The following is a 24,337-nucleotide window of genomic DNA, read 5'->3' on the forward strand; positions in this document are numbered from 1 at the left end:
TATATGATTAGCCTCCCCTCCATAACTCAGTGTGACACAATCCAGAAAAAGAGGCCCTTGTTCTCCTTTTGTCCATCTGAACTTCTTCAAAGTTCAGGCAACCCATCATATTCACTGACCCATTCCTCCCCTGCAACTTTCTCAAAGTAAAAACATTCCAAATATAGCCAGATCACATTTTTATTTGCATTTATTCAGATCCCATTCCTGATGTCTGTTATAAGGTTCAGATGATTTCCCTCCTCTTCCTATGTAGCTCAAATGGAGTTTTCTCCAGGTAATGTCATTCCCAGCATCTTTTATATGGTTCAAGGCATTGGGAGGAATTGGAAAAGATGGCTGTAGCTGCTTGTGGCTACAGCTATTGTATGTAAGCCCATTAATGGACTACCCCAGCAAAATAAATATCTCACGATGGGACTCAGTCCCTTCTCAAAGGCTGGTGTTAACTCTCCCACATGCTCCATCTTCCTTGGAATGCATTGGAAGAGAAGGAGGAGCAAGAGTAATAAAGAACATTGTGGGAGTTGTGCTGAGAGTTAGAATTTCCCAGGGCAGGAACGTTCATTATATCAACAACCCATAGCCACCTAGTGCCAAGACTCAGTAGTGCAAAGCAGGGTGTCTAGTAAGCTGCGGGAAAGGTGGGAGAAAGAAGTTCTGGGTTTGGACTGAAGTAGGTGTAAAAGGGAACAGCCCTCTCATGTTGACAGAGGATAATCAACTGCTTAAAGTGGCTTCAACCAAGTGTGCAATAAAGATTCTTATCTACGGGTGCCAGGTTGAATCTCAATGGCTTCTAGTAAGTTTGAGCAGAAAGCCCAACACACTTAATGACCTCCTCCCAAGGAGCCAAGAGTTAGCTCTGAGACCCTTAGCAGAACAGATTTCTTTTGCCCCCAATTTTGCAATTCTGATCCTAATGCCTTGAGGACCAAAAGACAAAGAAAGTAAGTTCTGGCAGATCATCTTTGGGAATGATTCTTTCAAGAAACAGGCTATGACTTCTCAGTAACCGAAACACATTTAAGCAATTTGGAGTAGTATATATTGTCATTGGGTAGAGGCTGGGAACTTCTGGAGTAAAAGCCTCTGTCTAGGAGCAGTCAGGTGCTGAAATAAATTCAGTGACCCTTTGCTCTAGGTCTTGAACACAACCCTTGTTGTGACTAACCTAGTAATCTCACCTCTGCCAGAACATGAATCATGCTTTACTGAACCTTGATACAGATACTGGAACTCTTTTTTCCTGAACCCTAGTCTCACCATTGACTTTTGACCCAGGACTGTCTAACTCCTCCTCCTACATTGTAGTGTGAAATCTAGGGCATTCATCCTCACTTCCTATTCCTATCCCATGCCATGACTTGGGCAGTTGGGGAGAAGAATCCTTACTGGTCCCGATTAGGGGGCTTCCTCAGCTGGTCTGCCATAAACCTGGCAGAGAAATTGTAGAAATTCAACATGTTCTGAAAGAAGGAGTCTTCAGAGACCTCATACTAGAAAGAAGAAGAAGAAAGGGAGGGAAAGAAACACATTTCAGCCTTACAACAGGGAAAGCGCCATTGCTCAATAATGTGCTTTGAATGCTGAAAATCTAGCATTTCCAGTGAATACGATCTAAAGGAGAAAGCACAAATATTCACATAGGCCCCAAAAAATTGGCCATAAGGTGGCTTGATCTGCAGAGATTGCTAAAACAAGAGCTGGCTTCTTACAACACGCTGATCCACAAATTATCCCCAAACCATTTTAGTCTCATCTCCTGCATTGTGCAAACTCGCCCTTAAGCCATAAACCAATTAACAAACTACAAAGCCTGGGTTCACACAATATATGAGACAAGAAGCTGAACAAACCATATTTCACACAATGTTTGAACCCCCAGTGTCATACCAAGGAAAACTGAAGCAGTTTCTGTTCTTTCTCCAAGACAACCAGACCCTGAGCAATCTCCATGACTTTCATGCTGCTGCCTTAATTTCTTACCCCATCATAGACATCATCTAACTCCTTGTTGTCGAGGATGAACTCGGGGAAGCCAATCATGTCATAGATGGAATCAGCCTGTAGAGAAAGGGAAGAGAACTGCCTGAAACTCTCAGCTTGCAAAAATGCAAGGACCCCCAGTGAAGAGAAAGAGGCTGTAGATTGGTAAATTGCCAATAAAGAATTGGTAATAAATTGGTATTTTGGTATACCAATAAATTGGTAGATTGCCAATAAAGATTGGCATGCAACCAATCCTTAAAAAGTGCTGAGGCCATGTTTGGACAGCTGGTAAACAGATAACCACGGAAGCAAGTAAACAGAGAGGTAGTACGGAAGCAGTATTTTATTTTTATTTTATTTGAATAGATTAGCCGCCCAACTCCAATGGACTTTGAGGTAGACTTTCAGTGCACCTCTGAAAGGAAGTAGGGAGGAAAAACAATCAGGGAGGCTACATAGGTAGACCTCCCTTAATGATGGGACTAGCAACTCCATTGCTGACCAACACGGTCGTAAAGCATGATGCCACATGACCTCGCCAACTTACAACAGCAGTTGCGATAGTTCCAGTTGCTGTCGTTAGGTGAATCCCACATGGTCCCAGTGTCCTGTGGTCATGTGATGGCCATTTTCAACCTCCTGCTGGCTTCCCCATTGACTTTGCTTGTTGGAAGCTGGCAGTGAAGGTCACAAATGGCCATCACGTGACCACAGGATACCGTAACCATCATATTGCAAGCTGGTTGCCAAGTGCCTGAATCATGATCTCGTGGCTGCAGGAAGGCTGCAATGGTTGGAACTACAAGGACCTGTTGTAAGTCCCCCTCATTCGTAACTTTGAATGGCTGCTGAATGAGTGGTTGTTCAATGAGGACTACCTGTAACCTTAACACTTTAGTTGGAAAGCTTCTGGAGGCATCTCAAAATAGTCTATTGGACTAGGTAGAACGATCCGGTAGGATTCTTCTTGTAGCCAAATATATAACATGGCTGCAGTTTATAATTCCCTTTCCTTGGTCATACTGTATAGCCAGGGATCCCTGATCTCCATATACAAAATCCTCACAATGTACCTGGACATATTCATTTAAGGGTTTGTTCTTTTTTGGGGGGGCAGGAATATGCATATCTTCTAGGGGGATATTTTTCAGTTTCCTAGTTATCTTACAGTCTTGGGATTTTCTGGTTTTTCTTCTAGCCAGAGCCAGCCTGCTTAGATTTCTTCAAGATCAACCTTTGCTGCTAATCCATTAGCATCTGTGGGTTGGGAATTTAGATTTGAAAAGCAGTAATCTCTGCAGGACTGGCCTATCAGCAGTTATGGCTCCAGGCATCCCAAAAGGGGAGAGAATAGCTCATGATCCACACATCCAAGGTGGCCACATGATGGTTGCTCTGCCTTAATTCTAAAGCAGTGTTTCTCGACCTTGGCAACTTTAAGACGTGTGGACTTCAACTCCCAGAATTCCCCAGTCAGCATGGCTGATTAGGGAATCCTGGGAGTTGAAGTCCACACATCTTAAAGTTGCCAAGGTCAAGAAACACTGTTCTAAAGATTGAAAAGGAGTTCAGTATCACTATCTGCAATTGAAAAAAATGCTTGACCCACTTTTAGGCGTTTAGGAGAACTTCGTTAGGTACGAAAATGTACATTGTAGGGGGCTGCACGGACAGTTATGCGTACCCCTAAGATGGCACATGTAACACCTCTGTTCCGTGAGCTGGGCTGCCAGTTTGCTTCTGGGTGCAATTCAAGGTGTTGTTTTTGACCTTTAAAGCCCTACATGGCATGGGACCAGGTTATCTGAGGGACCGCCTCTTCCTGATTATATCTACCCGGCCCATCAGGTCAAGCAGGAGGGACATGTTTCAGGTCCCATCGGCTAAGGAGCTCCATCGGACAGGACCCAGATGGTGTACCTTTTCTGCTGTGGCGCCTCCATCCTTTGGACATTGTTCCCCCCGAGGTGAGGTTGGTCCCATCCCTGCTTCCCTTTTGGAAAGCCCTTAAAACATGGTTTTCCCATCAACCTTGGGGATCCCATGGTGAGCCTGCAAGGTGGCTTATTGTGTTTAGGTGGCTATTATTCTCCCGCAATCTTGGTTTTTATTTATGTTTAATTGTTTTAATGGTTGTTATATTGTTTTTAACTATTGCTGGTTGTACGCTGCTTAGAGTCACACTTAGTGAGATGGGTGGCCATATAAATTTGCTAAATAAATAAATAAATAAATACATAAATAAATGTTTTAATTTAGCAAGTGAGTTAAGGGAACTGTGACTAATGACCATAAGTCAAAATCTCCTGCAGAGAACGAATACTTAAAAAAAAAAAAGATATATCCCACATCTGTTGCACCATGATAAGGATTAGACCATTCTTAGTATCCAAATTCTGATGCAAATAAATATCAGAAGCACCTTCTCCTTAGCAGCTTGCTTCGTCTTCTTGTCCATCCAGTCAAGACTGTTTAGTGACTCTTCAAAGGCTGTGCGGATTTCAGCAATCATGTTCTCAGCCTGAAGGTAAGGACAGAGGGGGAACAACAGGTTCATTCAATCAAAGAGATCATCTGGTCCAATTCACAGCGGCTCAAAGCCCCTGATGCTGTATCTTCCCTATTCCAGCCTCAGCTCAAAACTCTCGAGTGAAAGACAGCATCTCTATTCCACTGCCCAACAGCTGTTCAACTGTATTTCTCATTCACTGGCTATTGTTCCTGTAGTGAAAGGCAAGAAAATATCCCAAGAGGTCTGGATATGAAGGAGTTAATAAATCAAAACCAGACCTATCAATCCAGATAGTGGGCAGAGACCCGCGAAGCTTGGGAAATTCCGCTGACTGTTCATCTTACTGGCTTTGCCAATCCTGCACTGAATCCTTTCAAAACTTCTGTGTTTTATAGTCTTGGCAACTTCCTAACTGAATCCCATCTGTACTTTCAACTACACTATTGCGCTTCCATCCCCACCACTTTTAAAAACATTGAGCATCAGAAGGAGCAAAAACGTATAGTACCGCACATAAGCCATGAATCGATATTAAGCCATTAATAGATATACAGACTGGTTCACTTAATACAGCAAAATAAAACATAATCAAATAAGCCCAGGTTATAACAAAACAATAGTAGTAGTAGTAATAATAATAATAGTAATAATAATAATAATAATTATTATTATTATTATTTAAACTTGCATGCCACCTGATTCTCAATGACTCTCAACAATCAAACAATGAAATTACAATAAAATCAATAAAACATAAAATAGGTTCATATAACATGCTGGGCCCAAGCAAATATACAGTACAGCTTGCTGGGATGGCCTCATTCATACCACATGTTGAGACAATGATTAATTTCCAACAACATAAAAGTAAAGATCCCATCTGGGTTCAATTCCTATGATTACATGGGAATACTGACTTTGTAGCAATCAGCAAAGGATTTTCTAATGCCTTCCCTTATTCTGCATTATTTTTATTACTTTTCAGCCTAGCCTATAGCTTTGAGACTCCTTGAATACTAATAGTGCCAATCAGGTCCAACCCTACTTATCTTTTGAGATCAACTATAGACTGCCAGTTGTGATGGGGTCTTGAACTCCAAACCATCCAACCCTGTTTCATCCTACTCTACCATATTGTGTGAACCTAGCTGCTGGTTACTGATGCAAAATGAATGTCTGATCCCCTACACATCAGTAGAATTCAGCCTGTATTTCACTGTCTTGTTGAGTAGACTAAATTGTTGGAAGACCAAATTCTTTGCCCACAGAAAGATACAAAGAAGAGTTGTGGGTGAGTTCAATATGATTCCATGGTATTGCTTGTATGCATATGTTCCCAGTCCCTCTAAGTAAGGAAATCAGCTACTGGAGAGCTTCAGAGTAAGGGGTGTCTTACCCCTTCCTTCTCTGATGTCAAAGCTGCCTCCCTCTTCCCAGCTGCTTTCCAACACTTAAACAGAGAGGCCAGCACAGACCCAGGGGAACTTCTCATCTGAGGATTTGTGATGGGGCTACCTATAGAAGGCAAGTAGCCCAGGAATGGGATCCCACCAACCTGGCTGAAGATACTCACAATCTCCTTGCTGTGTCGGTCGAAAGTGGCTTTTACAAACAGTGCCCCAAGGGCAAAACCCAATGTGTCATCCGTGTTAGAAATGCAGGTTTGCCAGCGAGGTGTGCAGGACTCCAGAGAAAGAAAAAGAGAGAGAGTGAGGCCCAAAGAAAAGCAGAGCAATGGAGTTCCTAGAGGACAAATGGGTTAAGGATCCCTGCTCTCTGAAGAGACTAGATAGTGGGGGATCCTCACCCAATGAATATTCCTCAAAACATGCAGGACTCAGGTCGGGTGGGATTTCAGGTACCAAGATCTCCACTGGTCTACAAACTGGAGGCTGCGTCTGGTCCTGCCCAGAAGAAGACACCCCCAATTGTCTGTTTCATTCCCCTAAAGCATCTGCTCACCTTCTTGGTACCATACAAAGTCTCCAACAGCTTCTCCTGGGCCGTTTCAAACCGCTGATCGAGGCTGGAGGCTGTTTTCTGAATCAGATTCCAAATCATATAATTGTTCAAGACACTACAAAAGAAGGAACCAGTTATGTAATCACTCTGGCCTCCCCCAACTGCTTATTTAGAGGGTGTAAAGGTGTATAAGGATAGGCTTATCTCCAGACCTATATTTGATCATGGTACCTGGTATCCATCTGCTTCAAACCTACTCATGTTCCATACCACACAAACAGCTGGTGGTATCTTAAGGCTCCAGTTTTTAAATAACTTAAAGCCTGGGCAATACATCAGCAACATTGTTTACCTGCCCAGAAGTTAAAAAGTGCAGGAAGAGAAGAAAACTCATTTGCTTCCTCTTTTCTTGCTGCTGACTTCAAAACTGAAAAATTAATTGGTTAGAAGAGATGCTAAGCCTCAGAAACTGTATCTGCTTCTTGTGTGTCCCATCACACCCCTCCAAGCAAACTGAGAACGTGGAAGTCACCCTGCTAGATCAGGCCTAGGCCCATCTAGCCAGCATTTTGTCTCATGGTGGCCCACCCAATGCATCTAGGAAGTTCATGAATAGGAGATCAAAGCTGCTCGCCTCTCCCATTGTTGCTCCTGTGCATCTTGTATGTAGAGATGGACTCCCATCTACAAGGAGCACCCAGTCACTGATGCACTGAAAACATTCAGCACAGAGCAGTGGAGTTGAATTGTATTAATAATGTTCAGTGAAGGGGTGATCCAACTATTACTTAAATGAAATAGCTCTCAGTGGCCCTCCAGATGCTCAGCTTCCGCCATCGCTGGCTATACTAACTGGTGCAATGGAGAACTGCAATTCAGTAACATCTAGACAGCCCCACGTTCCCCATCTTTGGGCCACACATCCAAGAACACTTCCCTTTCAACGTCCAAAGACAGAGTCCATCCAGAACTGCAGGAAGCCTGGAATGTGTACTGTCCTGGCTATAACTGGATAAATGTAATGTCTCTCTGGTACCTTTTGTCAGTGTTATTGATGAGTTGTGACACCTGCTCCAAATATTCCTTCCCATAGACCACCACTGGCTCCGCATCTGTTAGTTCTAGAGGTGCAAGGAAGTAGGAGATGAAGTCCAGCCAGTCAATAGCAGGGGCGAGAACCTGGAGGAGGCACAAAGAGACTCAAAACTTTATTTTTTCTCTCTCTCTGTGCTTTGCATGTACAAGAAAAGGGGAGGTCTGATGACAGATTGGTAGCAACGCTCTATCACAGTGTTCCTCAACCCTAGCAACTTTAAGATGTGTGGACTTCAATTCCCAGAATGCCTCTGCCAGCATGCTGGCTGAGGAATTCTGGGAATTGAAGTCCACACATCTTAAAGTTGCTAGGGTTGAGAAACACAGCTCTGTAATCTAGAATTCCCCCCAACTAAAGGCACAAGGGGTTATTCAGAAACAGCTGGAGGTTAAATTGGGCGAATCATCTGAAGAACTTTTGGTATTTTTTTTTTAAATGTGGGATGAGTTCTGTGTCCCAGCAATACTAGCTGCAACTGGAAAAGGATGTGGTGGCAAATAGATCATCTTTCCCCAACACAGTGCCTTCCAGAGAATGGTTGGACTCCAATTCCTATTATTCCCCGACAGCATGGTTATCCTGTTCCACTTGAAGATTATTGGTGTGGGGGTGGAGGAGTCATTTCCAATCTAATTCATCCAGAGAGCACCAGTTCAAGTTGGAGAATACAGCCTATTCTGTAATTTCCACTTATGACTAAATGCAGCTTTTTGTGGCTTCAATATTTCATCATATTCTTCTCCCCCTGCCACTGGTTTCATTTCACATGCATTTTCCTAATTCTGGAGAAGAAAAAACTTCACTCGCTCTTTTGCAGCGTTATGATTCATTGTAAGAAAAGATATTCAGAGTGGTGGGGAATGAATTCTGGACATTGTCAGTTTTTCTAATGCTCTCGGCTCGACCACTGTCCCAGCTCCAAAGATAAGCCCTGGGGTGGGGTCCTTTAATCTTCTCCTCTCCTTTGTCCTAACAGCCCTGTTCTCCTGCAAAGATTCCTCCCTCCTTTTTCCAGGGAGTCCATCAGGCCCCACCCATAGAAGTCAAACTGCACTTCCCATTCTGAAGCATCACTGCTACTCCATAATAGGATTCTACTTGCCTCCCGGTTACCATGGTGGCAAGTTGCTTGGCAACCAATGGGTGAGGAAGAAAGCTGGTCCCTCCATATAACTGGCAGGTCCAAATCAGAGAAGCAAACAGGAGTGATGGAGGCTGGGAGACCAGACCAATAGGGACAGGAGAAATTATAGGAACAGTCTACTGGTAACAGCACAGCTGTGCCCACGAGATGCAAAAGAAAACAGTAAACGAAGAACTGGATAGGTGGATTGGCACCGCATCTTGTTTACTGAATGAACCAATTTTCTAAGCCCCCCAAATAAACTTAGATCCATACACTAAGCCAAAGAGTTGGATCTGCACATATTCTGCAATGAAAAACATAACCAAGAATAGAATGTTGTGTGAACGCAGCCGGTCTTTAAGTGACCTAGTTATGTGTATGGTGCAAACCCAACTTAGAATGGATGAACTGGATTTGAAAGATGCGTGGGGAGGGGGGAAGGAGGATAAGAGAGCCCTAATCTGCTGGAAAGTGATTTGATTTAGCTCAAACCATAAATCGTTACGGGTTAAAATGTATTAACTAGCGGAAATGGCTTTATAAGCTCATTTTTCAAGGTGTTGCTGAAAGGTCAAAAACGGAGTTTGTGTTCTCTGGAAAGGCAATTTTACAACGTTGGGCCCCCAATCTGACCACCGTTTGGGGGGGTGTCTGCTTGATCCACTGCCCCTATGTTTGATATCCCATGTGCCAAACGTTTCACAGGAAGGAGTCCAGTCATTAGGTCTTGGATAAGATGCCCAGCTTATTTTAAAGTGAGCCACCAAACTCATCGAATGTGTAGTTGGCCGCCCAGAGTCATGACTCTGAGATGGGTGGCCATATAAATCAAAATAATAAGTAAGTAAGTAAGTTGGAAGGGACCTCACAGGTATTTAATACATCCGCCTACTCAGTGCAGGATCCATCAAGTCAGTGTTTCTCAAGCTTGGCAACTTTAAGACATGTGGACTTCAACTCCCAGAATTCTCCAGCCAGCCAAGCTGGCTGGGGAATTCTGGGAGTTGAAGTCCACATGTCTTAAAGTTGCCAAGTTTGAGAAACACTGACTTAAGTCATCCCCAGCAAGGGGCCATCCAGCCCACACCCCTTAATAGCACTTCCTACTTCCCTCTGTCCAGAACTGGGAGGAAGACCCTGAACCTCACCAAGAGCAGAGCATCACTTGCAGAGAATCTAAAAGGTGTGAAATTTCTCTTTGGGGCTGCTTTGCACCCTGCCTGCACCACTGCTGAATGTGTGACCTTGACAAGGAGGTGGACGAACGCTCCAGGAGGGAACTGAATCCTCTTCTCTGGAGAGTGAATCTGCGCCTTCAGGCAGCCCAGCCACTGACTGGCATGCAGATCAGCAAAGCTTCTGGGCTGCTGACATTCAGAGTGACTGGCAGCATGAATGCAATCCTAATCAAGAGGTGCTGCCTGGGTTTATGCAACAAGAGCCCAGTGATTCCTAGTTAACGAGGTTGCAAGAAGCAGGAGAAGGGGGAAAGAGAAATGGGTGTGCATAGGATGCTACTGAAGGTGGGGGGGATACTGGAAAACAATGTTTTCAACCCAGAAAATCTGCCATTTCAGCTTGGAGCTCTTTCCCCAAAACTCCTCCACAGGACCAACAACTCATTTTCCCCATCTGGTATCCAGCTGAAGTCCACAGCCTCCATACTCAACTGAATCAAAACCTAAAATGTGTGCAATTTCAATGCATTTATTACATGCTTGGTTAGACTGACCTTCCCTTCCCTCCTTTTGTTTCCCCATTGCTTGAAGTTAAGTTGGAAGCTCCTTGGATTACATCTTTGCGTACATTAAATTCAAGGATGGCAATGTATAAAAATGTCATGGTCCTGTGCCGAGCCCAGTTAGGTGTTTCTTTGCAGATGTTGCTCGCGCATAGCCCAGAATGGATGGCTGGGGTTCCTCCAGAGCAGAAGCAGACAATGCCAGAAGCTGCTGAACTACAACTCCCAGCATCCCTAGGAAGCATGGCTAATAGTGAAGGATCCTGGGAGTGGTCCTTCAGCAACCTCTAGAGTCCTACGTGTTGCCTACTGCTTCTCTCTGGATGGGTTTGCCCAACACAGTTAATCTGTACTGATTTTTTTCACCAGGCTCAACAATACATTGAATCCTAAACTAACCAAAGGGCTGTGTTTCCTCTATAGGCAAAGCCACACACACACAAAATAACCAAGGTTAAAACTAATACTGACTAAGCACACCATGTAAGTCCAGGCTATGAATGTTGATGCTTTGGAGACCACCTTGGAGACAGTCTTCTTCAAACATTTTAAAGAAGACACCTTCTTCCCACCCAAAATTAAGAGGGGAAAGCTGATGTAAGGGATAGAGTGTGTCTTAATTCAGTGACCAGCTTAAGTATATTCTGTGAAGGCCACTTATATGTTACTTATCCTCACTTTAGAGAATTAGGGGCAATCTACCAAACATGGCTTATGTACGTCCCCCAGCACTTATCTCCATGTGTCCAGAGACCATCCACAGTAGGTGAGAATTGAATGTCCAGTCCTTTTTGTGTGTTTGGAGTTGGGGAAATGAAGGGGAACACAGATACATTTGGGGTGTTTGAAGGGTTACAGCTTATAGAACCATTTTTCCTTAAAGCCTAACACCTCTTTCCCCCACCCCACTCCCACAAATATAGGGCTGAAACCTTCAGCCCTCCAGTGATAATGCCTCAACAGCTTGGTCCCCTAGGGCCTTGATCTAGGATAAAAAGTAACAGTGAAGCCCCATGACTAAAAAACACGATTTCTCCCATCTTAGGGGATAGCCCTTAAGCAATCAAATTAAGTTTTCTCAGGTATATGTCCTCTGTTTCCAGTGAACCCCATTTCCTTCCTGTTCAGTTGCATTTAGGCCTAAGTTAACGGCTGACTCAACCCCCCTCCACCAGCTCCCCCCTCCTGCCCTTCTCCAGACAGGCCCCACCTGCAACTCAGCAATGGTCATCTTATGGTAAATCTTCTCATCATCCCGCCGTTCATCTTGGGGGACGGTGAGGTTAGCCAACTGAGTCTCCAGAAGCAGCACCTGCCACATCTGTTCTTCTGCTGAGCTTCTGGTTCCGCCCAACAGCATCGCCAGCTCCACCATGTACTCCAGATATGCAGTCAACACCTGCCATGGAGCACCAAGAACATGAGTAATTCCAGAACAATTACCCTGCCTTCTGCTCCTCTTGAGTGTGGGGTAAGAATGGGCTGGTGGGCAGTGGGCTACGTTCTGGAGTTTAGTGAGAAAGGCCAAGTGGGAAGAAAGAAGTTAAAAAATGATCAAAAGGAATATTGAAATTGGATGTGCAAACTCTTAAGATACATCCAGGAAGTATGTATGTATGTATGCATTTCCCACTGCTTTTAGTCAAGGTTAGGCAATCGTGGGGATGGAAATGAGACATGGATCTATTGTGGTCCAATTTCCAATAGAATCAGAGAAGCTATAGAATTTAGTTTAGGATTCCAGTTCTGACAGTGACAGTGAAGAACCAGAGTAAAAGCAAAGAACAAGAAAGAAAGAAAAAGAGAGTCTGCTTGTGAACATCCACTGCAGAAAGGATGATGGAGAGAACATCTGGGCCTTCTGCTTGTGAGCATCCAAACAGGAAGCCCAGATGTTCCCTCTCTACCATCCTCTCCGCAATGAATATGTGCTGCAATTCAAGAAGGCAATCCGTTTAGCTCAGCTGGCTGTATTGATTCGGTCTGGACTTCTCTCTGTTGCCAGCCTTATACTTCTCTTTTCCCAATAAAATGCTTTTTATATCTACAGATTTAGCTTCATCAGTTTTATAGGGGAATTTCTCACTGAAACCTTCTTCACCTGCAACACTGTGCTATTTTATAGCTATTTCTTGTGTTTCAAGACTGCTTTGTTAAATTATGTGACTCTGGATTTGGGGCAGGGAGACCCAAAATACTGTACAAAATATTGCCTTCTCTTTTCCCAGAGGTGGGCTGAAGGGAGAAGTCCTGGGTGGAAGGGGCTGCATACCCCAAATGGATAGACTGGATAGGTTTGCAAGGCAGTTCACAAATAACTGTCACAAAATTCAAGTTAATAAAAAGGCATGACACTTTAAAAAAATGGTAAAAACAGCAGAAGGAAGCATAAAATCAAGTGCCGTCAAATTCCATAGGATAAGAACAACTTCACCATGGCTGTCCAATTAAATTCCCAGGTTACAAAGACCTGGTGCCTAAAATAAACCATTTGATGCCAAGCAAGCTAGAACAGAGAGTATTTTATAAGCAGAAAAAAAAACCCTGCTTTTCAGATTCCATACCCACTTTGCCTCTAAAAACATAGGCTCTAGCAAAAAGGCTTGTAAAGATGATCTCAACATTTTCACAGGTCTGAAGGATCCCTATAGATATCACCCTAGGAAAAATAATTATTTGGCGGGGGGGGTTGTGCCTTTGAGTCAGTCTTGACTCCTGGCAACTACATGGAAAAGTCCCTGCACTTTTCTTGGCAACAATTTCAGAAACAGTTTGCCCTTGCCTCCTTCTTCCTAGGGCTGAGAGACGGGGCTGGTGCAAGGTCACCCAGCTAGATTTGTGACTGAGGCAGGACTAGACCTCACAATTTCCTGGTTTCTAGCCTGGTCCTTCAACCACTATATCAAACTGGCTGTCTTTAAAAAAAGTTATTAAGCCTGAATCAAGCACTCTGCTCAGAAGCACACTCAAATCAATGGAGTTGTTTTAACACCTCCAAAGGTCATGTCATGTGGATAAATGAGATTAATTATCTCACGCAACTTTCTCCAACCTAGCACATTACTACAGGTAGTCCTCGACTTGCGACCACAATTGGGACCAAAGCTTCCATTGCTGATGCAGTCCATAAGTGAGTTGTGCCTGATTTTACGACCTCTTTTGCTGTGGTTGTTAGTTGAATCACACAGTTGTTAAGCGAATTTGGCTTCCCCTTGACTTTGCTTGTTGGAAGCTCCCTGGGAAGGTCGCAAATGGAGATCACATGACCCCAGGATGCTGCTACTGTTGTAAGTACATGTCGGTTGTCAAGTGCCTGAATTATGATCATGTGACAGCAGGGATGCTGCGACGGTCGTAAGTGTGAGGACTGGTCACAAGTCACTTTTTTCAGCACTGTCATAACTTCGAAAGGTCAGTAAAATGAATGGTCGTAAGTCGAGGACTACCTGTAATGTGCATGGACTGCTGCTCCTGAACTTCCTAGCTAACATGACTTTGGTTGAAATATCTGGAAGAGGTGAAATTAGGGAAGGCTGAGACAGTTCCAGTTTCCAGTATCTAAACTTGCCATAATAGTCTGTTAACGGATTAGATTTTGTTATAGTATGCCTGCAATTGAAATAGTTGCACATTGAGAAAGGACAGTGAAAATCTCTTAAGATCATTAGATAGCAGCCAGGAGTTAGAGATGTCTAATCCCCTTTGTTGCCATCTAGTGGTTGTCCATACCTTTGAAGCCCAGTTACTGTAACCCTATTCTTCCAGTTGATCTCCTGCTTCAATTTCCTTCCTTTCCATTCCACAGTTGTATCCATTTCTATCTTTTGTTTGTAAACCTCATGGGGTAGAAGACTGTCAAGCTTGTTCGCTGTCAAATGGTATTTACATAATGACTACTATATAAAACCCTAAAATAATACTGTTACTAATAATACAGTTGATCTTGGACAAATATTCTCTGAAGCCTGAAAGGCTGCTTTCCACGTATTAAAGGTTTTAATTTCATTTGTTTACAAGCACAGGAGGAAGGACTGCTTAACCCAGTTATTTAGCAATCAGGAGAAAATTTAAGTACGATGACAGAATCCAAAGTAGCAAAAAATAGTTCCTGCTTCTTAAAACTACAGGCATCTTTAAGAGGAATGCAAAAGTTAATTATTTAGATCTGCTTATGCTCTTGTCTTGCTCACTGCAGGAACCAGGAGTGCTCTGTCCATGTGTTGCTCTATAAATCTCTCCTGGGAGATGGATCATGCCTAGGCAAATTGTTGCTGTTGAAAGAACTAATGATATTAACATTTTAACAAGATTTGGGCAATTCGTGCTCAGCCACAGTACAGCTTGCTTGGCTGTGGCTTTAGCAGGAACCCAAGCATTGTGGATTTGCAAACCACAGCTTATTATTTAATGCACAGAGTATACGCAGCTAGTTGTAGCTGATTTAATCAACCATGATTAATCAAATCAGGATTCAGTGCATTGTAGAAATTCAGCCAATATTTGACTGGTATTTAATTGGACAACAAAAATGATCTTTTCCGAACAGTCAAAAGCCCTGCCAAGGAATGAGAATAAAAACTACTGAAATCTCCACAATCAAAAGAATGGCTAGATAAGATACCCAATTTTTCCAGCTTCGGTGCCTTCACTGCTCTGTCTAGACTAGTGTTTTCAAACTTGGCAATTTTAAGATGTGTGGGCTTCAACTCCCAGAATTCTCCAGCCAGCGTGCTGGGTGGGGAATTCTGGTAGTTGAAGTCCACCCATCTTAAAAGTTGCTGAGACTGAGAAACACTGGTCTAGAAGAACCAGGATGATCCAAAAGTGTGTAATAAAAGTTATTATGTGCTCAGTAAACTCCAGTGAACTCATTGGAAGCATAGAATTTAGATTAGCAGGTGTGCATTAGTCATCGTTTTTTTAGCAAACAACCCCCACTTGAATCTGCTCATGGCGTGCTGGCGTTATCAAGTGAGTTGGGCTCTCCTTACCTTCTTGTTGGCTGTCTTGTTCAAGTAGTAATCCCGCGAGGGTAAGAATAAGCCAGACTGATCCACCTGCCATACACAAAAAAGAACAGGTTCAGTCCAGAAGTCAGAGAGTCCAGCCCATTCTGCCCTTGTATTCCTCTATAAGCTAGCCAGAAAAAAAACGTCCTGTGGCTATGACTGCCTTTCCATTCAAGTGCATCTATAAAAGGAAGTGGTATTTTGGACTTCAAAATGAATCGATGACTCCAGAACTATTTCAGAGCTCCTGACCTGGTTCTCACTGAGACAGGAAACGTGTTTCCGCGTTGCAGCACTTGCCACTGTTGGTGGAAGCTCATGAGACCTGAATATTCCCCTGTGTTATATTTTGCATACAAATGGAGACTGTCTTCTTTCTTGGATTAAAATCTAAGGCAGCACGGAAGAGTTTTCTGCCTGGGCTGAGTTCACAATCTTAGTGAGAACAAGAGCAGTCTTTTTCTATTTAGCATCCTTAAAATGTGTTGGCCCAACCCGCACCTTCCCTAGCAGGAATGGCCGTGAACTGTAGTCTGACACATCTAGAAGGCTTTGAAAGATTGCCTAAGAACTTTCAGTATTTGAAAGTCAAAAGTTCTACCACAATATTATCCACATACAACTCAGCTTCCAAGCAACCACTCTTGTTTGCTTCTGTACCTTTTTCTCTGCAGGCATCTCTCTTCACTCAACCATGCTGAGAATGCAAAGAGTACAACATTTTAGTTTTGCATTTCAATATCCTGGTGTAGGCTTTCATGGCTGGCATCAATCAAGCAGTGATGAGCGAATGGCTAAGGTCTAGTTTTCTGTTGTCCTGATGTTCCAAGGTCCAATTCGAAGACACACGTACTGGCAACCATGTCAAACTACTGTGTGCAACTACATAGAGAGGCCATTGATTTCCATAAATGTTTATTTATTTATTAATCAAATTTATATAGCCACCCATCTCACAAGAAGTGACTCTGGGCAGTGTACAACAATCAAACAAAAAACAATATATACATAAAAACAAGCATTTAAAAGGTATAAAAAGTCAACATTAAAAAGAGAAGTTAATTAAAATTAAAAATATACAAACCCCAGGCAGAGAGAGAATGAATATATCCACCTCAATAGTGGAGCCGTTGAGACACGTCTCTGGTTCCCTGGGACCCGCAGGCCTGGTGACATAACCAGGTCTTGAGGGACTTCCAGAACATCAGGAGGGGTGGAGTTAACCTAATTTCAGGAGGAGAACGTTCCATAAGGTGGGCACCACAGCAGAGAAGGCCTGCTGCATGGAACTTACCAAATGTAAATCCTTGGCAGATGGTATCCACAGCATGCCCCCTCTGCCAGATCTAATGTGGCAGGCTGATGTAATCGGGGAGAGATGGTCCCTCAGATAACCTAGTCCCATGCCATGAAGGACTTTAAAGGTTAAAACCAGCACCTTGAATTGGACCCGGAAGCAAACTGGCAACCAATGCAGCTCACGGAGCAGAGGTGTGGCATGTGCTATCCTAAAAGCACGCATACTACCTGTGCCACTGCATTCTGTGCCAGCTGAAGCTTTGGGATACTCTTCAAGGGCAGTCCCATGTACAGCATATTACAATAGTCCAATCTGGAGGTGATTAGGGCATGAACGACTGTGAGCAGAGCCTTCCAATCTAGGAATGGGCTCAAATGGCGTACAACCCAAAGCTGTGCAAAGGCCCTCCTAGCCACGACTGCCACCTGCTCTTTGAACAGGAGTTGTGAGTCTAGGAGGGCTCCCAGATTGCACACTGGGTCTGTCTGGGGCAGTACAACTCCATCTAGCACCAAAGATGGCATAGTCCTGGAACCAGAAGGTCCCAAAACCCACAGCCACTCAGTCTTGCCAGGGTTCAGCTGAAGCCTGTTGTTCCCTGTCCAGACCCTCACAGTCTCCAGGCACTGAGATAAGACATTCACAGCATCACTTAATTCGACAGGGGCAGATATATATAATTGGGTATCATCAGCATACTGATGATACCTCACCCCATGGCAATGGATGAGCTCACCCAGCAGCCCCATGTAGATGGTAAAAAGGAGAAGAGAGAGCACCAAACCCTACAGCACCTCACACCATAGGGCCAAGGGCAGGACTTCTCCTCCCCAATCATCACTGACTGGAATCGACCCCGAAGAAAGGAGGCGAACCAGCACAACACTGTGCTGCCTACCCCAGGAGGACACCATGGTCGATGGTATTGAAAGTCACCGAGAAGTCAAGTAGGGCAAGGATGGATGCACAACCCCCATCCCGTCCAAGCCAGAGATCATCCAGAAGTGCGACCAATGCCGTTTCCGTCCCATACCTGGGTCTGAATCCTGACTGAAAAGGATCCAGATAATCTGCTTCATCCAAGGTCTTCTGGAGTTGTTGTGCATCCACTTTCTCAACCACCTTCCCCAAAAAAGGGAGCTTAGATACTGGTCAAAAATTGTCCAGTATAGTGGGACCTAACGATGGCTTCTTGAGAAGGGGGCTAACCAGGTCCTCTTTAAGAGATAAAGGAACAACACCCTCACTCAAAGAAGAATTAACTACCACTAGAACCCACTCACACGACACCCCCAGGCCACTTTCACAAGCCAGGAAGGGCATGGATCTGAGCTCAAAGTCCTAAGGACCCTGTCCACTTCCTCAGGTCCAACAGGTTCAAACTGTTCCCAGATAACTGGGCAAGACTCCACCCCAGGCATCTCCTCTGGACCAGCCAGAAGACCAGTGCCCAACTGCGAGCAAATCCAAGTGATTTTGTCTGACAGATGCTGAGCAAATTCCTCCACACACCCCTCCAAAAGGTTCCCTGGACCTCCTTTACCCAAGAGGGCTCATGCCACCCAAAATAGTGGTGCGGGCAGCAATCTGTGGAAGCAATAAGAGTGGAGAAGTACTGCCACTTTGCTGCCCTTATCACCACAAAGTAGGCCTTAACAGCAGCTCTAACCCGTGTTTGGTTGAGTTCATCCTTGGTTGAGTGCCAGCGATGCTCTAGAGTCTCTTATCTCATTTCATCTCCCTCAGTTCTTCCATAAACCATGGGGAATGGCGGGATCCCTGAGAGGGGAGAGGTTGCATAGGTGCAATTCAATCCAGTGCCTCAGCTGCCCCCTTATTCCAAGCAGCAACCAGGGCTTTGGATGGAGCATGCAGCAGATTAACAGGAACAACCCCCAGCTCCCTCTGAAGCCAATCTGGGTCCGTTAGTCACCGGAGCAGACCGATCTAATGGGTCCAGCCTCCCTGCAGTGGATAGTGGCACTAGAGCACCCCATGGTAATCAGGGCGTGATCTGACCATGACAAGGGAGTCACCAAGAGCCCCCCCAAGTTCAGATCACATATCTACTGCTTCGACAGGAACACCAGATCCGGAGTGTGACTACTGTCCTGTGTCAGGCTCTGGATGAACTGGAATAGGCCCATGACTGTCATGGTGGCCATGAACTCCCAAGCCACCTCAGACCCTATTCCTAGGGAAGGTAGATTGAAGTCCCCCAAGACCGTAAGTCTGGGGAACTCTGCTGCCAACCCAGAAATGGAGTCCAGGAGCTCAGGCAGGGAGGTTGCTGCGCAGCAGGGAGGCCGGTACAACAGCAGCAGTCCCAACTGATCCCTAGAGCCCAACTTAATGAACAGGGTCTCACACCCGGTGATCTGTGGTGCAGTGCCCCTGAAAGCTGTAAAGTATTCCTGGATGACAATCGCCACACCTCCACCCCTGCCCTGGAGTCTCAGCTGATGCCACATTTGAAACCCAGCTGGGCATATTTCAGAAAGGGCAATCGCCCCTTCTGGATCCAGCCAGATCTCAGTAATACATGCCAGGTTGGCCCTCTCATCAATGATTAAATCATGAATGAGGGAGGACTGATTACACACTGACCTGGCATTCAGTAGCAGCAGCCGGAAGCCAGGGCTGCTGAAGGTCTGCTGACAGGGCATCGTGGCTAAGATTAAGGAGCTGGAATGTGGAACTATTATAAAACAATGATTCTGTGGTCCTGAGGGCAGCCCACTCCCTGTCTCCTGCCATATCACCGCATGCCTGACACCACCATGATTCTATGGCCTGCCTCCACCCCTGCAGTCACATGATCAAAATTCGGGCACTTGGCAACCAGCATGTATTTACAATGGTTGCAGTGTCCCAGGGTCACGTGATTGCCATTTGTGGCCTTCCCAGGGGGCTTCCAACAAGCAAATGGGGGAAATCAGATTTCTTAATGGCTGCATGATTTGCTTAACGACCATGGCAAAAAGGTTGTAAAATCGGGCACAACTCACTTAACAACTGCATTGCTTAGCAACAGAAGTTCTGGTCCCAATTGTGATCGTAAGTTGAGGACTACCTGTATGACTATTCCATGAACATTCCAACAACTTCAACAGAAAGGAGGACAGTTTGAAAATCAACAAAGCATGGATCCCGCTTTATGCAAGACCAAGATTAAACACCCTTAACTAATCAAAAAGAATCTGCAGCAGGTTCACCAGAAAGAACACCTAGCAGGATCCTGGCTCAAAAACAGGCCAATCAGGAACCATCTCTCTTGGAATTCTCCAAAATAGACCAATTGGAGGTCTACCTAGATGAAGGACCAATCAGAAACCAGCTTTCTTGGACTCCCATGACATGGACCAATCAGAGATCAGTTTGCCAGGTTCAAATACAGGAGCCCAATCAGTCCCTCTTCAGTAGTGTTGGAGCTATTGGGGGTATACTACAAAGCAGCTCACTCTGCCTTTGAAGATGCCATCTATAGCTCCTGGTCAACTGTCAGGACAACAGAAGATTAGATCATGGCCATTCAGCCTGAAAGTTCATCACTGCTTGATTTCCATTTCAGTGTTTCTCTGTATCCTTTGTAAGGTTTGCCCCGTTCGACAGAGAAACTCCCGTGGTTCACAAAAGAGGTTTACTCATGTGTAACATAGCAGTCACAAGCAAAGCCAGGACTGGCTTGGTACATTTACATTACTCCTTTATAGTTGTCTCAATCCCCCCCGCGGGCCCCGTTGCTAGGTTACATATTACAAATTAGATTGCAGATTGCCCCTGTAATCCCCCCCTTCTGCTGGAATGGCAGGTTCAGCCCAGTTCTCTTGTTTCTTTGATTGTTGTTGCCCGTGGCGTGGTCGTTGCCTTCGTTGGGGCTTCTGTCGCGCGCCCAGCCGGGAGCATCCCCTCGCGCGCTGATCTCTCCTTTGTCCAAAGCGCCCGCAGCCCTCTGGCGTTAACACAACGCATCCGCTCCAGATTAGTGAAGTGGCGCCAGGGGGCCCATTCATCAGCTTGCGGTTTCGCCTTTCCTCTTTCTGCGCTAGCGCTCGAGCGGTGAAATTGACTAAAGCGCGGCTGGGCAAGTTCCTAGGCGTGCGGTGCAGGCTGAACCTGACATCCTTGGAGTGAAAGTTTCTCCCCCCCCCCTGCCAAAATGAGCCAGAGAACTGAGGGGAACGGAGCATGGAAGCCCAAATGCTTCCAGTTCTCCTCAATTGTCAGTACAAGCAAACAATTGTCTACCCTCTTTTGCATCTCAGCTCCTTCCTGCATTCCTTTTGTTTCTTTTCTACTTCTTTGACCAGATACCTTCTCAGATAACCTCTGATATATCTCCACTGAACCATTTTTGATCCAGGATTTGCTATAGTCTACTCACAGCAAGCCTGATGAGATCAGGCTGAGGGTGGTGAGAACTATTCTGAGTTAGGCACACTTGCTGTTGGAACAGCTGGGAGAACAGGGAAAAGGTTACCTGGATGATGTTGCTATTGGAGCTTTTAGAATCAGGTCCCACAAAAACAGTGAAGAAAGGAGAAGCTCGATATGTTGCTGAGACCAGTTTCAAAATGTCCATGAAGTTGGTCTGGTTCCAGGAGCCAGTGATGTTCCAACCTCCAATCTGAGGGGGAAGCAGGTTGAAACTTTTAGAATCATAGAATAGACATTGCCTTTTAAAAAAAAATCCATTGCAACCAGAAGTGAAGTCATGCATGGAAACCTGAGATATTTTCGGTCCTCTCAGAGCAGCAGGAATCCTACTCCGCATCCTACTTGGCATCTAAGTTTTCATTAGTGTTTGCTCACAATTTCATATCCTGGAATCTTAAAATGCAAGAACCCACTCAGGTTCAAGAAATGTTGAGATCCTCAAGACAGCTATTTCGACACTATCCTACCTCTTAGCACGATCCACTCTTCCTGCAGATTTTTGCTGACTTTTCTCAGATGCCCAAAATTGGGAGTACGATCCCAGAATTGTCCTTGAAGTAAGTAAGACGAACCTCTGATCATCCTGTTGCTAGCCAACCTGCTTTTTCTAACTTTCAATATGATCAAATCACTCAGATATGAAGATGTCCTTGATTAATGTTCGATGGACAATCTGGCTCTAACATGGCTATTGTTGCTCGTTTAGATACAAGGGTTCAGTCCAGTCATCTCCTTGCTTGTTGGATCTGATTAAGGATGGGTTTGCCCTCCACAGGTTGTACAGCATTGGAGCAGTTTTATCCAGATTTCAGCCATATCTGCCTTGATTATGTGAATTAATAAAACTTCAACTGCCTGGCCTTGGGTAGAAGTCTGATTCTTCTCAGGAGAAGTGGGAGCAAAATGCTTTTATTATTCAAAACATGTCGTAACTATTCCTAAGCAAGCTCCTTTTATGAACAGTGCTTTATTGTACTCATGTCTACCTACTTTCATATATTTCCTGCTTGCAATAAAATAAACCCTGAGAATAAGTTGAAATAATATAGGGTTGGGGGTTTTTTAGTGTCCAGTGTCAAACAAGGGAAGCTGTATTCTTCAGCAGCCTACTGTGAGCAATAGGCCCTCCTGAGAAAAATCTGTCTACCTCAGATTTTCACAGCGTGATTTTTCTTCTTCTTTCTCCTAATCAGAAGACCCAGGGCAGGGGGTTTAGTGGGATTTAAAAGAACCTTTTGACACCAAGAAATCCCCTCAACCTGCCCAATTCTGTGCTGACCTACTTGAGGAAATGGCCTCTCATTCTCTGAATGGCTAGACCCAGAAGGTGATCAATCCATTAGCACCAGTTTCTCAACCATATGGAAATCTAAACGTGATCTATGGGTCAGTCTTAAGCAACGGTAAAGTTGAGGGGTTACCCAGCCTCAGCACCCTTCTTAAGATGGTTGTTGGACACAAATAGCTGCAGGGCCCACAACTGTCTACTTGAGGAGTAACCCAGCCTGTAATCTCTGAAATTGAACTCTCCGAGGTCCTGAGAGTATATTTTTTCTGTTGAGGACAAGACCACATTTGTGCTTTTTCCATTCTCTGGTTGAATTCACACAAGCCACTTAATTTGATGACTGAATTCATTTATTTCTGGATCTACACAGAATACTGAATCCTAAACTAACCAAATGGTCTGGCTTCATGCAGTATACTAAAACAGAAGAAAACAAAAGAAAGTGAAGACTAACCAAGCTGAGTTACTGTTATGAGAATGAAGTCACTAGATCCCTGATTGACTTAATTAAGCATGTGATGTGAACACAGGCAATAAGGAACAAGAATTGATTGGCCCTCCTTTCTGCATCAAAACCCTCCAGCCTTCACAGCAACACTTCCTATGCCCAATTCACCTTGGGCCAGACTCACCTTCTCAATCAGATCAATCAGTGGCTGGGACCCCAGTTCCTCAATCTTCTGTTCTCTGAGGCAGGATAAGTAATAGCGCTGCGTCTTCCTTTCAGCCTCACTGCTGGAGTTGAAAGTGGCATTTTCTGGAGAGAGGAGCACATGGTGGTGAAGAAAGGGTTGGTGCTGGACAGCTCCAATCACAGGCTCGGAATCCCCGAATGAAAGGAATGCTGCCTTCTAAGGCTATGTTTAGTTGCAAGCAGATTAGCAGCCAACCAAGGCAACTGATCAACTTTACTGACCATGAAAAGCCCTTAATATATAAGACTCAACGTCCACGTTTTCCTCAGTCTAAATCTACCTTCCACTTCTCACCCTTCAAGGAGAAAGCTGCAGTGTTATTCTCCACGTTCTTTCCCACAAGAGTAGACAAAATGATGCCTCCAACATGAGACCCCTCTTTTTTCCCCAATGCCCTGGCTCTGAGATGTCAAACACCATCATGTATCTCCAGCTTCTTTAGCAGCCCAGACTCAGAACCTGCTTCTTTTGCTCAAGGGAGAAGTGTACTCTGATGCCCATCTGTGAGCAGCCACAACTTACCCAACAGGTGTTTCATGATGGCCTGGTTTTGGTCCCAAATACTGTTGAAGGTACTCCACTTGGAGCGCCCATCTGGCAGTGGGTTCCGCTTGATCCATCCCCCACAAGCGTACTGGTAAAAATCATCACAGGGCTTGACGTCTTGGTCCAGAGCTTCCAAGATTTTACCAGCTACAATGATGCATGCTTCGGTAAGGCAAGTTGTATGTGAGGGATCTGGAAGGAACACACACAGGGATTATGGTTTACCAGATCAAGAGTAACTGGCAGGATTTCCACACCCTGCTATGCCAAAATTGAAGAAACCACATTATGATTTACTTCAAATGAGTGCAGCCATATACCCACACATTGTCAGCCCTACAAGGTAGACCAGACTAAGAAAGCAAGGCCATATAGAACTAAAACTACTTTTATTGGAACAGCTATAACAACAGAATCTTGGAAGTCCCTCCCTTTATCTTCGTGTGAACTAGGGAGGGGCTTGTCTGAGATGTCTTCTCAAGTTACTTCCTTGACCCAGGCTCCGGCCCCTTTTAACTGACCACTGTCTTGGCAGTGGCTCTTCCTTCTGTCCTTTACTGAACATTGTGTGAGTGTGTTCCCCACAAAAACTCCCTACCGTTGACCAAGACTAGTCTCCAGGAAGCTCAAAAG

The 24,337-nt window shown here is 44.7% G+C and overlaps 1 protein-coding gene across 1 annotated transcript in view; it reads right to left on the reverse strand.

Annotated features, from left to right (window-relative positions):
* ECE2 (endothelin converting enzyme 2) overlaps positions 1–24,337 on the reverse strand; it is a 59,332-nt gene that overhangs the window by 10,540 nt on the left and 24,455 nt on the right. Inside the window, exons 4-14 of the mRNA XM_088131788.1 lie at positions 23,681–23,896; positions 23,096–23,220; positions 21,219–21,365; positions 15,421–15,486; positions 11,640–11,828; positions 7,503–7,645; positions 6,467–6,581; positions 6,078–6,188; positions 4,415–4,513; positions 1,990–2,067; positions 1,396–1,499 (exon numbers count right to left, since the gene is read on the reverse strand). Coding sequence (XP_087987914.1) covers positions 1,396–1,499; positions 1,990–2,067; positions 4,415–4,513; positions 6,078–6,188; positions 6,467–6,581; positions 7,503–7,645; positions 11,640–11,828; positions 15,421–15,486; positions 21,219–21,365; positions 23,096–23,220; positions 23,681–23,896 — 1,393 coding nt within the window. The remainder of the gene's footprint in view (positions 1–1,395; positions 1,500–1,989; positions 2,068–4,414; positions 4,514–6,077; positions 6,189–6,466; positions 6,582–7,502; positions 7,646–11,639; positions 11,829–15,420; positions 15,487–21,218; positions 21,366–23,095; positions 23,221–23,680; positions 23,897–24,337) is intronic.

This window comes from Python bivittatus, unplaced genomic scaffold (assembly GCF_059951505.1).
Source record: "Python bivittatus isolate LINGU-HERP-01145 unplaced genomic scaffold, Pbiv_v1 ctg000980_np1212, whole genome shotgun sequence".
Taxonomy (NCBI): domain Eukaryota; kingdom Metazoa; phylum Chordata; class Lepidosauria; order Squamata; family Pythonidae; genus Python; species Python bivittatus.